Source organism: Lepidothrix coronata, unplaced genomic scaffold (assembly GCF_001604755.1).
Source record: "Lepidothrix coronata isolate B3197 unplaced genomic scaffold, Lepidothrix_coronata-1.0 Scaffold194, whole genome shotgun sequence".
In the NCBI taxonomy this organism is placed as follows: domain Eukaryota; kingdom Metazoa; phylum Chordata; class Aves; order Passeriformes; family Pipridae; genus Lepidothrix; species Lepidothrix coronata.
The window spans coordinates 414,427-430,855 of NW_016690374.1; the positions used below are offsets into that span (position 1 = coordinate 414,427).

General features: G+C 37.6%; 1 protein-coding gene across 3 annotated transcripts in view; it reads right to left on the reverse strand.

Annotated features, from left to right (window-relative positions):
• IFT88 (intraflagellar transport 88) overlaps positions 1-12,764 on the reverse strand; it is a 44,102-nt gene extending 31,338 nt beyond the window's left edge. The window contains exons 1-14 of one of the 3 annotated variants that reach the window (XM_017831658.1): positions 12,003-12,578; positions 11,801-11,894; positions 10,756-10,818; positions 9,949-10,005; positions 8,752-8,805; positions 8,388-8,451; positions 8,230-8,299; positions 7,149-7,239; positions 5,646-5,750; positions 4,457-4,559; positions 3,704-3,818; positions 3,373-3,604; positions 2,615-2,685; positions 1,857-1,943 (exon numbers count right to left, since the gene is read on the reverse strand). In XM_017831658.1, coding sequence (XP_017687147.1) covers positions 1,857-1,943; positions 2,615-2,685; positions 3,373-3,604; positions 3,704-3,818; positions 4,457-4,559; positions 5,646-5,750; positions 7,149-7,239; positions 8,230-8,299; positions 8,388-8,451; positions 8,752-8,805; positions 9,949-10,005; positions 10,756-10,818; positions 11,801-11,894; positions 12,003-12,028 — 1,232 coding nt within the window. In that variant the 5' untranslated portion in view covers positions 12,029-12,578. Of the gene's footprint in view, positions 1-1,856; positions 1,944-2,614; positions 2,686-3,372; positions 3,605-3,703; positions 3,819-4,456; positions 4,560-5,645; positions 5,751-7,148; positions 7,240-8,229; positions 8,300-8,387; positions 8,452-8,751; positions 8,806-9,948; positions 10,006-10,755; positions 10,819-11,800; positions 11,895-12,002; positions 12,582-12,606 lie in introns of those variants that run through there. The other 2 variants (XM_017831659.1, XM_017831660.1) reach the window with 2 other exon arrangements.
• Between the last annotated feature and the right edge of the window lie 3,665 nt (positions 12,765-16,429).

Here is a 16,429-nt window from a genome sequence, read left to right on the forward strand (position 1 = left end):
TGGAGAGCTATCTTTTTCCTTCCAACAGTTGGCTACATTGCCAACAGAAGTTTAATTTAACAAACTGCCTCCTGCTGTAATTGGGTTGGCACATGGACAGTCTCTATAAAAATGTCTTTTATGCTGGAGGAAATATTATATTAAATAATAGTAATTTCTTCTTTTATTACAGATGTCTTTGCAAAGTCAAAAAAGTTTTCAACTGCTACTGCTAACATCTTTTAACTATAAAATGCAATGAGATCTAACTATCCAACTGTTCTTTTTAGAATATGATAGAACAGTCCCATGACTATGTCACATCTTAAGTAAGAAGTTATGAAATCCAAAGACTATTTGTCCCCACTTAATTTCTCTAAAGACAATTAATCTGATTAAAAGCACATTTAATACTCAGAGAACTCATTAAAAAGTTTATCATTTGAAAAACCAAGCTCAAACTGCTGGTTAAACTTTTTCACTGGGCTCAAATACCTCAGCCTAAAATAACAGAGAGTAGATCTATCCTGAAACACACAAAACAATCCCACATATCTCACCAGAAGTTGTCTAACTAGCCAGAACACATATAAGAGTGTGTTACTTCATGACAAGTATTCTGTGGATAGCACTAAGAAAACAGTATCTGACAACCTTTTCCAATTTTCCTGAACAAAAAAAACCAAGATACAGAGCAAACAAATACGACTTACTCATGCTAACAAATTCTAAAGTGGCAAGCTAATTTTCACAGGACATACTGTTTAAGTTCTGATAATTCAGAATGGCAGAAGTAGTGAAATTGTAAGATTATAATGACTATTAAACCATCAAACACCACCTTGTGGACCCTAGCAGACAAAGCACATCTGTGTGAGAGATTATTTCATACTAGTATAAACAACCTTGTAAATTATAATTATAGGATTTGCACAATTTGAAAATAATCCTAACAGGCCAAAAACCCCAGGTAAAGGACAGTCCTCTTTTCTCAACAAATGTCCTTCACTACCCAAACACTGAACACGTTAGTAATTTTGTGCCTGCAGATACACAACACTCATTTGTGTACATGTTATTTTCCAGTGTTACTAAAAATACATAAAAACATCGAAGTCCTTATAATAGAAAACTAAAAGTAAGTTTAAAATACATCTTGGGAAAGTTATACAAATCATTTTTATATTGTCATTACAGTAAGTGTGTCTACTTGATTTTGTTTTAAAGAGAAGAGTATTCTCCTTTGGTAAATACCACAGAAAGCATAAGCTAACCTATAAATTAAGAAATAAAGTTCAAATGGTGAACTGTATCAGCAGTCTATCCCTGTATATACTTGTAAAATGTTTAAGAAATGGTAGATTAAGTTTACATTTAAAAATATTAAGTTTTTAAATAAAATGCAAATAAACCTTTCCAATAAAAATTTGGATTTAAGTATTTTATATAATGAGTCTATGGAGTAATGAAAACTTCTTGGGCACCCCAAGTTTTCATCATGCTATCTTCAAATTTACACTAAAGAGTAGTGATAATTACCTTCCATACAGCGTTTCTTTACTGAGATTTTTAAAAGCTTTTCAATTTTCAAGTTGAATTTTCAAATTCAATTGAGCTTTTAGAAGTTCTTTCTGTGTGAACACAGAACAGTGCAAAATATATATTTAACAGCTGAGTTTCAATGACAGACTCTAATGCTTTGTTTTGTTCTTCTCCATAGGATTATGGAGGCAAACTGTAAACAGCCTGGATACTACACTGGAGATGTGGGGCAGACCGTGTTTCCCAGGCTGTTTACGTTTGTGAATCTAGTTTCATAACCAGCACAAGAGACTCACATATAGTTTAGAAAAAAAGAAGCCCCATTTGACTCTTACCAGTCATAGCCTACTGCAAAAGATGTCTCAATTACTGGTGCAATGAGTTTAGCAGCTGTCATGATGTATTCCTCTGCCATGGATTTCCTAAGGAAAAAGAAAACCAAACAAAAACACAACATAAAAATATTAAAGAAATTCTTCACTGCAAGGGTGGTGGGGCACTGGAATGGGTGCCCCAGAGAAGTTGTGGATGCCCCATTCCTGGAAGTGTTCAAGGCCAGCTTGGTGGGACTTGGAGCAACTTGGTCCAGTGGAAGGTGTCCCTGCCCACGGCAGAGGGGTTGGAACTGGATGATCCTTAAGGTCCCTTTCAACCCAAACCATTCTATGTCATCATTTCAAAAACATGTATAGAAAAAAAAACACAACAAAACTTGTTCTTGCTTCTTCCTGCACTCAGGACAATCTCAGAAGTCAGTCTAACCAGTCCCCTGCTACCTGTATCTTGACACTGCCCTGTATCTTGCCCTGTATCAGTTTTTTCTATTTTCCTTTCACTGCAAACTGTACTTGTATTTTTAAAAAAACTCTAATGCTGCAAGTTTTAAGCAATGTAACCTAGATCATTTGGGGCAGATATTCTACTTTAGTGCAGTACACTAAACCGAGTGATCCAACTGGTTCTTCTGAGTGTGTTCTTTCCTAAGAATTATGACACTTTCGTAACAAGAGCTGTGGACAGGTGAGAGTCCAATAATCCTTTCAGGAGCTAAAATCCAGGCACCATGTCAAAAAAGAATAGATTCCATCATTACCTCTCACGTTCCATTTGACTTATACTGTCATTTTTAATGGCTTCGAGCAGTAGATTGGTATGTAGATCATCCTGAAGGGGGACAAAATAACTGCAAATTATGCCAGTATACAAACATTTTAATTATCTTATAGACGATATGACTGCAAACATAAATTGATGCAGAATACATAGTCTATAATGTCACTTATTTTCCACATTTGAAAAACTAGCTTCAGTTTAAAGTAGTTTTCTAACTGTGAAATCTGAAATTTGGCATTACAACTGCTTCAGTCCTGGTTTTCTGCTCATATATGTTGTCACAGCTCACGTTAGGGTTGTTAATGGATGTAGATCGTGTCATGTATATCAGACTGGGAAGGCTGCAGAGTGAGAATATTCTCATGCTTAAAAATAAGCATTTGCTGAACTGCATTCAGCAGAGGAGGACTTGTGCTACCTTCTCATTACAATAACTCACATGATCATCTTATGATTTCTATCTTTCTAGCTAGCTCTAAAAGAACTAATAATTAAATTCAAAAGACAATGGTGTGGATTTTATGTACATCACATCTTTTGAGGAAGAAAGGCTTTGAATGTTCTTCCATTATTTTACACTTCTGAGCAGTAGTGCCACACTAAATTCATGTTGGTAAAAAAAAAAAGTTATTTTAGATATCTAAGTACACATTGATTTACATATTCAGTACTTTCCAAGCATTACATATATCTCCCTCTTTACTATGTAAAGACACAGTTTCTTTTTTTCAAACTTACATTTAATGAAATGTATTTGTCATCAAAATCTACTTCCAAAGGAACTGCAATCAGTTTTTTGAAGGCTTTCTTCATTTGCTCACCATTTCCAATAGCAAAATAACATAGGATCAAGTTGAAGCCTGCCTTCAGGTTTGGGGATATGCTCATTATGTCTTCAAATGAAGAAATGGCATCAACGTATTGGCCAGTTTTAATAAATGCAACTCCAATATTTTCCATTATTTTCATCCTAGGTAAAGAAATCAGGATTAGGTTATATTTTTAACTCTCAAATCATACTGTATCCAAATCTTGTGTTTCATAAGCAGGCCTCCTAGAAGAAACTCACCTCATCTCTTTGTGGGCACTAGTAATCTGGTCTAGAGCCATACGGTAGAATTTGATAGCTTTGGAATAGTTCCGTTGTTTTAAATATATATTTCCCATATTTACCTTCAGTATACCTATCAAAAGAAGTCAATGAGTTACAAGATTTTTAAATTGTTTCAAAGTGGCACAGTAGAACAAATTTCTAATAAATTTGTCTTCATTACAGGGTACCAGTGTCCCTTTAAAGCAGCACTGCACAGAACTGCCTTCACCCAGGAGAAGATGAAGTACTGATGAAACCCAAGAAAGAACTACCATGTAAGATGTATTCTGACTTTGACTATGAACTGAGGGATGAAGTAGAGATTATTTACAGTGCTCTCCAGAAAAACAGCTGCAAATCAACATCTCTAAGAAAAGTGCACTGTGGTTGTCTCAAAGATGTGCAAAATACTAAAAGAATCTTTCACAAGGGAAAAGCCAAATCAAAAGAGAAAAAATTAGTATTAGAGCAGACAACATAGTGTGTGTGGCATGAGGAAATTATACATTTATCTTTATGTTTAGCTTAGCCTATGGAAAGAAAAGACTTCATGAGCTGGTGTAACCTAATGTGGTTTGGCTCTCCAAGTCAGAGACTGTGGGTATCTGTTGCCCACTCTGACCAGCTGGCTCTGAGGGCTGAGATCTCTATGAATCAACACCATACAGATGCAGCCCTCATTCTGAATGCCTAACTACCAATTTTAATCCACCCTGGAATATAACCTACCTCCACTGGTGAACATCTTATTCTTCACTATGACTTGGTAAGTAGTCAGTGCTTCAGCATACATTTCATTAGCAGCATACTGACTGGCCAGATTGAGAAGAACCTATAGAAAATTGGAATTATAGGTACAACAACATATATCGTCCTCTCAATAGTAATAAACTTGAATTCATAATAGATAATTTGAAATTAATTTTACTTTGGAAGTCCTGTTTGTACCAGTTTTAAGCTTCCTGTCTTTAATGTTCCTTTGTTCTTGCATATGGACATAGAGGAAACAAGTTTAAAAGATACTTATTCTAGGTAATTATTTTATTTTGTACATAAATAACTACCATTCAAAGTCATACTAAGTGAGCCTTAAATCCAAGTAAACGCAATGTTATAATACAAAGTTATTAATAAATATTCGTACAAGTTCATTCTCAGAAACTGTGTGTAATTTATGGCTCCCAACATGTGGAAAACGGTCCCACTGCCCGAGGTCACTCAGTTTAGAAAGACAGAATTTTTCCAAACTGCTGTTTCAAAACACAAGTTCTGCTGGTGTCAGGTAAAACACCTCCACATTTTTTCCCCAGCTTTACCCTGACCTTCACAGTAAAATAAACTATTAGGTCTGCCTATTTTAACTGTTAATAGTTGTCTCTACAGCACTACCCAGGGTACAACTTTAAACACACCTGAAGTATTTTTATACACCTTGTACCCTTTTTTTTTTAAAAAAGTCTACTATTAATTTGAAAACCAGAATGTAAATCTAGATATCTGCTTTAAGATTCAAGAATATTACTGTATTCTATTTCATGTAATACATTCTCTGTCACTTTATGGTTTAATTTAAAGACAGTATCTGATCTTTCCTGTTTTCTTCTCTTGGCATGTCACATTTTCTAGACTATTTATTTCTGAAGTATAGGGTTTATATCTGTTACATTTTGATATGCAAGTTTTGCATGTGAGTAGATAGCTGGAGTAGATATTCATGGGCATCCTTCTCCACTTAACATTGAGTACATGGTTTCTCTGGTACTTGAGATTACACGGTAATAGACTCAATGACATAAATGGATCTCCTCTGGTACCCTGCTAGGAGCATAACAACACACACACTTCAGGAAACACTGAAATATCTGTTCAGGGGGGTTTTTAGCAACATTTCAATCACTGAAGATTTCTAAGCACTTACTGAGTAAGTGAGGTCTAAGTTGATATTTTCTGGAGGAGTAATTTGTTCACGTTGTCTCAACAATTCTCTTTCCTGTCTTCCAGCCTCTTTTGCTTTTTCCAGAGCCTTAAACAAAATGCTAGAATTTAACAGTGCCTTGAATCTTACTGACCCAAGATGACAAAAGTATACTCAAAAAAAGTATGAAGAGAATATACTCATGTCTATTTTCTTTAGATGCATAGACTGTACCAAATGCCTGAAAAATGGCACTATAACCCACAAAAAGATGTTACTTAGCACTAAACAAACATACAGTCTACTTAGCTGTATAATTTTAGAGAAGTACAGTCACACACATGCATATGCCATAATCACTACATCATCATGATCCTAGAAGATTATTCTACTTGTATTAATCACAGAAAGCGCACAGAAATGGTTAAAAGAAAAAAAGAGGGAGCAATTAGGTTTGGCATGTTTTCTTATTGCAGAATCTCAGTGCAGGAAAGTGTTGGAAGGAAGTAAGTGAAGGCAAGAAATAAACATGCAGGTTACAACCACACAAATGTATTCTGTACATACACCTTTACTAATTCTCGATGCTGGTAAATTGCTTTCCCTTTTTATCTATCCACAGTAGTTATGTCACATGTATATACCCAATTATAATTCTCTGCAGACTGGTGTCAAGACCCTTTGCACAACTAATGCTCTGGGTCTAGGAAGTGCCATTAGCAGTCCTGTATGCCTTCACAAGGGTACAATGATTAAGAAAGTAATGGTTACCACTCTGGGTAGCGATTTGGCAGCCAGCAGTGAAGGAAGTACTTCAAGATACAGCTTGATAATAATCCCTTATGACAGAAGGCAAATCCAACTTGACTCTTCTACAGATAATGAGTTGGCAACTTTGATGGCTTTTGCAGAAAAATGGATATTCTGCTGGACTTACCAGAAACTAACACAAACATTCTAGAGGACCCCTGGAATAGTCTGATATAATCTACATAAGAAACAACCCTTTGACATCAAGAAAAAAAGAATAATCTAGAACATACATGCAAGGAGCTCAAGAAAAATTAACAAAACAAGTTAGCTCATCTCCTGAAAGCTGAATGAATTCTAGATCTCAAAGCAAAAAAAAAGACATCTGAAAAAAGATAATCTACCAACAGATCCAGTACATTAAGACAGCTGAAGTAAGATTAAATGATGCTGTACCCACCACATTTCATAAGACCTATGGAGATATTTGAAATTGTCTGAATCGGAGTAGCATAGAAAAATATTCCTTTGCGTCAAACAGAAAGACCACATTCATTAAAAGTGCTAATTTGTCCAAACAGCTTGAGCTCTCTCCAACTACATCTACACTAGACGTAAATCAAATGGGTGAGAGCCTGTTACTTAGCCACTATTCACTGGCACAACATTGCTCTAGTACCCTCTATAACAGACGAAACACTTATCTATACAAATTGTTCTTCACACAACAGCAAAAGTGAAATCCAGAAAAATTACCAATTTCAAGTCTCCACAGCTGTTGGCAACACAGCTTTCTTCAACCAGTTCATTCACTTTTTTTTCCAACTGCCTCAACTTCTCTTCTGGACTAAAACAAAAATAACAATAAAAGGATTAACACTAGTAACATAACTGCAAACACTAAGCTTTTACACATAATTCAATTCTTTTACACACTACTCAATAAAACAGCACAGTGATGTATCACACGTCGCAACTAACTGGTTTTCCCATCAATGAAAATATCACAAGAAACTATGCCCAAAGAAGATCCTCCAAAGATATCACATTCGCAGTTTCAATTTGAGAACAGAGACCTAAGAAAACATAAATCCTCTTAAGAGAACAATACAGACAGATAAATTTCATTAACTCAGCTTGTTCAGGAGAAGTAACAACAGAACAGATAAGGTGTTTCAAGTCAAACACCTAGTGAAATGAAATATCACATTAAAAGCAATTAATTGAACCTTTATTTACACAGATAACTCCAAAGTACTGCTTGCACATGCAGATTATAACAAAAAGTTGTTATTCATCTAGATTTATTCGTCTGCTAAATAATTGAGCATTTCAGTAGGATTCCCTATTCCTACATAGTTCCATTTGGGGCACGTAACTTTTGTATTGGAAAGCTCAACAACATTTTCTGAGGGAACTCCACAACATTTGCACTAGCCTGCAAGTTTTACCTCAAGTGCTAAGAGAGAAACGGCAGGCAAATTCCCTCAAGTTCTTCCTAGAGAGCTGCAAGAATCATGGTGTTCCTTGCCTGTCACACACACTTCCATGATCCTCCACAGTTCTATATAACAGCATTTGTGTGACAACACCTACATCCAGGCTGCTGAGCTATTCAGAACTAGAAATCACTGAAATCAAATGTTCCTGAAAGTCAGTGCAAGTGCTCCAGCAAGTCAGATAACCACATGCATACTGTTTGTGGCATTATTCCACAAAGTTAAGAGTTTGGCCTCTCAAGGTTTTGTAACTGCCTGGATGTTTTTGAACTCTATGCATGGTTGGCTTTCTGTTGCTGTTAATGCTTTGAAATAATTTAATGCAAAACTGAACAAACCTGTCTGAATTCTTCTTTTCCAGAGGTGGAGCAGGACCTCTTGCTTGGCCAAGAGGATCAAATGAAGAACCTGCAAAATTAACATCTTGAAATTTGTAAATTGTAAAATTGTAAAATAACATCTCCCTGGGGCAGCTGGCAGTTTCTACAAACCATACCTCTCATAGCTGCCTTAGTATAACCTGCAGCTTGCACTGCTGTCATTGGTCGAGAAACCCCATCCTCAAACAAAGAAGAAGATATATTAAAATAGACTTACTAAAAATTATATTGTGGACAATACAGACATCATTATATGTATTTATAGATATATCATTTTATATATTTTATTATTTATATATAATTATATACTACAAAACCTTTAAATACAAAAATTAGTTACCACCTCACTAAACTGAAAACACTCTTTTAAATCCTTTTATTACTTAAATACTACAATCTTTTAAAAATACTTGTATCAAACACTTATCAGAAAACTTTATTGTTCCAAACGAATATAAAATGTACATATTGAATCTTTACCTGTATACCTCCTGTCATTGGTCTTCCCATAGATGAAGGTAAAGTTGTCTTTGGCTACAAAAATAAGTAAATCGTTTGAAAGTGGCATTCAGAAAGCATAAGAAGCCTAAGTACAGTCTTCTCAACGCTGAGGTTTAAAAGTTGAGCTCTCACATAAGTTCACAGCAAAGTTCCCATTTATGTTATTCATAAACAATATACTGCCAGTGCCTGGCAGACTTAAAGATGTTGAACACTTCTGTTAGCACAAATTTGCAATAAAGTCTTTTTTATGTATTTGGATACTTCTGTCAGCTCTTTTTAAAAAGAGGGGACTTGAGGGAATTTGCCTGCCTTTTCTCTCTTAGCACTTGAGGTAAAACTTGCAGGCTAGTGCAAATGTTGTGGAGTTCCCTCAGAAAATTATCTGAGGCAGCAGTGCTTTCCATTATTAAATTATTGAAATTACTATCTTCAAATTGAACAAGTGATTTACACAAGATACTTCAGTAAAATTCTGAGTAGAGCTGATAAAATCTGTCCCTGAATTAATTCTTAAGTTTTACTTTCATGCAGATTTATTTTATCATAAATACAGACACACTTTTTAACTGCCAATGGATATCTCTTCCGTTTCCTGAATGACACATACTGTCTTCCTGCAGAAGGTTAAAAATGCAAAGAAACAAATGTGAAACATTTATTAGTAAGTGCTAAAGCTTGCTACAAATATACAATACAAACGGACAAAAATTAAGGGTTTCAGGCCATGAAAAATATTCCCCTACTTCCCACTCAAAGGCCTATGTTTTACTATTATACTCACTATCCACATACACCATGATTGTTTTTCATTTTTACTGCTAAGGATTAATGTACCTTAGCAAGGATTATCGTGTAGGAGAAGCAAATCTGTGGAGCAAAAGATACAGTATTGTGGACAATGCCTTGGAAATTCTAGCTCTGTTATTGTGGATAAACAACTCAAGACTTCCAGAAAAATTTTCCCAAGCCAAAATAACAAGCTATTCAGTTTCCCCTGCAAGAGAATCTGGTTAATTCCTTGGATTCTAATGCCTTATGAAGTATGGAAGTAGATTTACAGTATGGTTTGGGAGAAAAAAGAAAATAATCTCACTTTGTGCGAGGAATTAAATGTTACATTTAATTTTTGGTAAATACCATTTTCATTAGGGATACAATAGAACAAAAACCTACCCCAAATCCAGTAGCTAAAGGTCTTGAACTTGCTGAGCCAGGAATTTTGGCTGTCACCTGAATGGGAAAAAAAAAAAAAAAAAAAAAAAAAAAATCCTCACCAATTAACAACCGTATGTGTCAATTATTAGTCTTTCTACATAAGTTCTGTAGTGATTTCACAAATATAATGCTTCAACTGTTACAGAAAGAATTCTCATTGTAGAAGCAGATTATTCTGGAAAAGAAGTAACAATCAAACAGTTCCAGCTCTTCTTTAGGCATTCAGTAGGTACTTCTAAAGTGCAGGTACCAACTTCATATTTGGTTTTGAAAACTGATGTAAGATTAAGTCAAAGCTAGATGAAAATAAGGGAATTGATGCCAGTTATATTAATATGGAGGAAAAAGTTACCAGAACAATAGCACATGATTTTCTAAATCCCACTGTCTAGTATATATTTCAACCTTGTAACGGTACATCAGAGCCAGTAATTCTATGTTTGGAATATTAAACAAAGTCCTTTGTGAATGTATAATTTTGTTCTTGAACGAGGCTTTACCTCATTTTATCAAACAGGAAGACGCATTTTCAACCAAAGTTCCTTGTTGTTCTAGATTAACTCCAGAATGCAATGAAGTTAATCAGGCTCTGCTAATTTTTTACTTATTTTTCATATGCATAACTAAAGTCTGTATCTTCATGTTAGTAGTAGACCAAAAAAAAAAAAAAGGTAAGAGATTCTCAAGTTTGTATCAGTGCCAAAGTTCGAGGTAAGGCTCTAGAGAAGCTCTACATTATTGCAATGTATTTTCAAAGGTACTTACAGGGGGTCTTCTTCCATAACTTGTTCTTGCTGCCTGTTGAAAAGCTACATCGTTTTCTAAATCCTAGAAAAGATAAAATAAAAACATCAACCCTTTTAAAATGACAACACCCAAAGCCACAATTCCAGAAACTTCAGACTACTAAAAGCAGAAAGGTAAAAACACAGTAATTCTTCCCAAAATACTTGACCTGAAGATAACTGAAGAACAGGTTTTACTGACATTAAATTACAACGACAGTATTTGTCTATCTTTTTTGGTATTTTAGACTAGGAAATGTAAAAACTCATTATTCTCTGAAAAGCAAAAACATGCTGAGGAAGCAGTGCTGAAGTGATAAAATATGAAATTTTATCTCCATCCAAATGTTTACTACTCACGCTATTTCTAAATGTTAACATTAAGACCTGCCATCCCAATACATTAAGACATCTCATGTCTCTCAGGTCATGCTGCAACTCCTATGAATCTGGCATTGGGATTTCACACAGGATGCCACGTCTAGTGGGTTTGGATCAAATGAGCCCACTGTTGTTCCAATTCCACCACACCAGCAGTTACCAGAAAGTGGTCTGCAGGGCTACCTTAAGACATCCCAGATTGCACAGAGACCTATAGTATTCCATTTCACTGTGAGCCAGCAGCAGCAGCTCAGCAAGAGATCTGATCTCATTGGCCTGATCTCATTGATCTATTGGCCTATTGGCCAATGAGTAGCCTCTTTTGTCAGAAAACGTGCTCCTGCACGTAATCTGGGAAACACCACACTGAATGTGCCTACAAATAACTAAGATTTTATACTTCATAAATTCTAACTATTATAGTGTATTAGATTTCCTGAGATGTACACAACTACTTTGCTGGAATAGAAAACTATCAAAGAATTAACTATTCAAAAAAATCTTGGTGAAGCTTTTTATGTTTCTTGCTAAATAAAGTACATTTCACTTCAAAGCAGTAGTAAAGTTGTACACAAGTTCTTATCTTGTATTTCTAAATTATAATTCTACCTATGGGAAAGATGGAAAACAGCAAATATTTTTACCTCTGTATCAAACATGGGATTATAATCATTGTAGCCAGAATAGAGATCATCTTCATCATTCTCAGGAGCCAGATGGACATTTTGCATCATTTTCCTGTGAAACATTTAACATGCCAAATGTTACCCTGGTGGTTTTATATAAATCTTTAAAAATGTAAAATACAAATGTAAGGTTTACAAGTTCAAAAGAGCTAGGACTCACCTATAAACAGTATTAAATGGCATCATTTCACAGAATTATATTTTGTTTTGTACTTATACCAGTTATGAAAACTGTTTAAAAGATATTCATCATTAAAACTAAACGATTATAACAACTAACTGTATTACCACTTTTCCAATAGTATCTTTCCATTGTCAGCTAATTCAGGTTTAAGATAACTCTTTCATATTCTAAAGTTTGTCTTTTTTAGGCCAAACCATAGTAGTTAAGTCTAATGAAAGGTATCGCCCCTAGCTTCAAATCTTCCTTCCTCCATCAGCATAGCCAAAGGTATTATACAGATACGAAGATAGGAAGAATGTTGTAAATAGAATCTATCATATATGAAGAATCTATCACACACGAAGAATGTTGCATATAGATGGAAGAGTCAAAGAGGTTTTTAAATGCCAGCATTAAACAAGCCCAGGTTCCAAAGTCTTTCTTCACAAACACTCCACTGTCTAATACGGCTGCATTCGCCTGGTGGCCTCTCCCTCACGGAGCACAAACACTAAGGAGGTCTCTCTTTGCCTGGCTTCCTATTTTCATAAAAATCTTAAGAAGGCAGCGTTTGATTTCATCAGTAACATGAAGTACGTGCCCTTCAGCAAGCGATCCCCAGCCAGGATGAAGCGCACGGCTCCTCTCCGGCAGCAGCAGCAGGAGGAGGAGGATGTCCCCCGCCGCTTCCCCGTCGTGCGCGGAGCCACCGCGGCCGAACTGCTCCTTGTGCGGGCTCCCTCAGCCCGCGCCCGAGGCGAGGAGCGGCGATGTGCCCGGGGCGGTGATGTGCCCGGGGCGGTGATGTGCCCGGGGCGGCTCCGCCTCGGCGAGGGCGGCAGAGGGCGAGCGGCCCCGAGCACAGAGAGGCCGGCTGCCCGCGCCCCGATGGCGGCCCGGCGGCGTTGCTCCGGGACACGGCGGCGGTCCCCGCATGCACCGCGGCCGGGCGGTGCGAGCGAGCGGGGCCGGGCGCAGCCGAAGCCGCGGCCCCGGGTGGGCGGGGCCTGCCGTGAGGGACAGCGCTGCTCCCCCGCCTCGGCCTGGGCGTGCTTAACCGCGAGGAGGTGGGGGAAGAGATCGTCCTCACCTCGTTTCTGCAAATTAAACGGGAAGAAAAGGTCCTTCAAGCGTTTAAGCGTACGCCTAATTTCCCGAGTCACAATACAAAACGTTGTAGATACGGCCTAAAACTGCAGACGATTCCCTAGTGCTTATGGCGTTTATATATTTCCCATGGGTATAACTCGGGGCAAAGAGTGAGAAGAGTTTGTTGACTACAGTCGGCTTTGAATAAAACTTCCGTTTCTTGTGTTGGTGGAGTAAACTAGGACAACGCACATACTGGAATAAAAAAAACCCGCACTTTTCTGTCCCCCAAAGGAATTTTAAGTCCAAACATTCAAACAACTGACTTCTGGGAAGTTGCCTTTGCCATCTTACCCCACTGCTTCCAAGAGATGTGTGGGCTGTATCCATTGCTTCCAGCTTCCACCTAAGATGAAGGTCTTTATCTGAATGCTCCATTAGTCATGTCAATATTTTAAAGAAGAATTTCTTTATTATAGTTTATTATAGTTGAATATATTCAATATTTCAGAGAAGTGCTTCCCTATGAGGGTGGTGAGGTGCTGCCACAGGTTGCCCAGGTAACTTGTGACTGCCCCATCCCTGGAAGTGTTCAAGGCCAGGTTGGACAGGCTTGGAGCAACCTAGTCCAGTGAAAGGTGTCCCTGCCCACGGCAGGAGAGCTTGGAACTAGATCATCTTTAAGGTCCCTTCCAACGCAAACCATTCTGTGACTCTGTGTGTCAGGTTATCCATGTTTCCAATATGGGAGCCTGAGTGCTAAGAAACAAAAGTTGTGTCATGTGATAGACGTACAAATAAAATTTTGGTTTTCCCTGTGCTTTTCTTGTCTTATGGAAGAGGAACACAAAACGGCTGTGAAGGATTGCGGGCTCATTGGACTGCCTACCTTGTCCATGGGATAAGGAAAACAAATGGAAACAAGATCCGTTGTCTGCTAGGCATTGCTTTGCTGTGTGCAAATAAAACTCTGTGGTGTGGGTGATATTTACTGACTTTAAAGGGAAAATTTTTAGAATAAATTAGTTGGTGTTTCTGAAACATTAAATAGAGGGGAACTAAAGTTCAGAATGGGGGGAAAAAAATCTATGCTTCTCCATAGCAGGGAATTTAGGATTACAGGATTGTAGAAGGGACCTCAGGACATCTCTCCCATCTTTATACCTAGTTTAAATTTCTTTGTGTCTCTTCCCAATAGTAAAGCCAACCTACTGTCATTTTATGGTGCAAATTGTTATTTTATGCTATAGATTTCCTTGTGAGAGAAAAGCAAATATACTTTGATAAAGTAAATGGCTTCTTGCATAGCTGTCAAAGCTTGCACTCAAGCACGTGCCCCATACCTGAGAGTACCTGAGAGCATGTTTCTCGAGCTTCAAATTATTGCTGGCACATGTCCTCTGGAGGGACATCCACTTGCAGGGATGGCTCTCAGGCAGCAGCCAGCACCTCTGGGCAGAGACCTCATCACAATCACCACTCACTCTCAGGGTGCTCAGCTACACCATTTTTTCCAATAAGCTGAGAAATCTGCTCTCAAAACTGAAAAGCTCAATTAAAAAAAAAAGTTATTAAAGCTTCCCATATGCCAGTCTCTGAAACAAAATAAAAAAATTAAAGCCCCTAATATCTTTAAAAAAAGATGATTCCTCCTACCATTTTTACTAGTTTCTGTTGATATTTTGGAAACTCTGACGAGTGTCAGCTGATTTGCTCACAGCAAATCATTAACTCTGGGGAAAGTTTCACATGCCTAAATGGGAAAGAGAATAGAGCAGGGATCTCTGAACAAGCCTACAGTATTTTTGAGAGAGAAAATATTTTATGAGACCAATTGTAACCTACCCTACTGCCTTATGCTAATGGCATAAAAAGGCTGCAAAGACAATATACAGTACAAATCAGTCAGAACACCCTTTTTGTGGTCAGGGGTTGTGCACATTATGCAATGTCAGAGCCTTCTGCTGCTCACCTTTCAGCCTCAAAGTCCTTTTTGGAGAGATAAGGTGAAGAGGATATGAGTGAAAGGTATTTCTACTCTGACTCCCATCAAGAGAAACCAAGATAACATAAGGAAGTATTAAGACATTATCACTTCTTGCATTAACCTGTTCACGTTCCATGCATGAACCACTTTCACACAGAAACTTCAGACTTGAGAACTTTGGACATGAGAATCTTTATACTCTAAATTTCTGGAGTACAAGTATTTTGCAGCATAACAGACTTAAGGTGGGAAAATATTTCGGTTGCATTCCTTGCCGCAAATTATGAACTTCAGCATAAGAAATATATATACATTTATAGCACCCTTTTTTCTGCCTGTGACTCCTCATATATTATTGACCCTATGGTTTTTAGAATTTTCTCATTGTCCCCAGATGCATCAATATGTATCTGAGTGGTAGGTAGATTCTGTGGATAGCTCTGCTATCCATCTTGTCCATATTGGAGACCTGGGCATACGGGTGCCCAGCACTATTCTGATGTTTCAGCCCAAATACCTAGGGCAGTGGAGAGGAGGCACTGTGGTAAGGAGGCAGTGCATCTACTTTGTAAAAGAGGTGGTGCCAAGGCACCACTGGAATCTGACCATGTTCATGTTGTCAAATTTTCTTACCCTCCAAAATTGGGTGTATACACTCAAACCAGTTATTGGAAGTGGTCCCTGGCCTCTATGGACTCTGACCATACTGGAAATTATATTGGCGAATGGTAATTGGCCAACACTTTAATGGGCTATTTCAACCTCAGAGACATTTAGCTCCAGCACTCAGTCCAGCCCTTCCCAATGCTGCATGTTGCCTGTGCTGCTGGAGCATACACCAGTGGTCAGGACCTTGGGAACACTCCCTGGCCCAGGTCCTTAGGTCTTGCAGTACAGCTGTTACTTTTGACATCCTCACAACAACATGAGAGTCTCAACAGACTTTTTTCATGTTTCTAAAAGCTGTGTCAATCTATGGTGTTTTTTTTTTTTCTGGTGCTGTGAAGTATAAAAATGCATGAAGATTTAACACAAACCCTCGGGATCCTTTGTGACAACACAGGACCATACCAGTGGGCTGTGATTATAAGATATGATCTAACAAGATGATGCTACAGGAAGAAACCCTGTAATGATGTAAAATGACGTAATTGTCTTTACTGGTTTTGGTTAAATCCAGAGGAACACGAATATGCCAGAAAGAAGTGTAGCAAGTTTAGTATACAGTCCAAGTGACATCGTATGCTGTGAATTCCTAATCATTAAGCCAGCAGAGTCACTAAATGAAGTTGTCCTGTTTTTTGCCACCTTCTGATTTTCATCCCTGCCCCAGATCAGTCCTCTGACT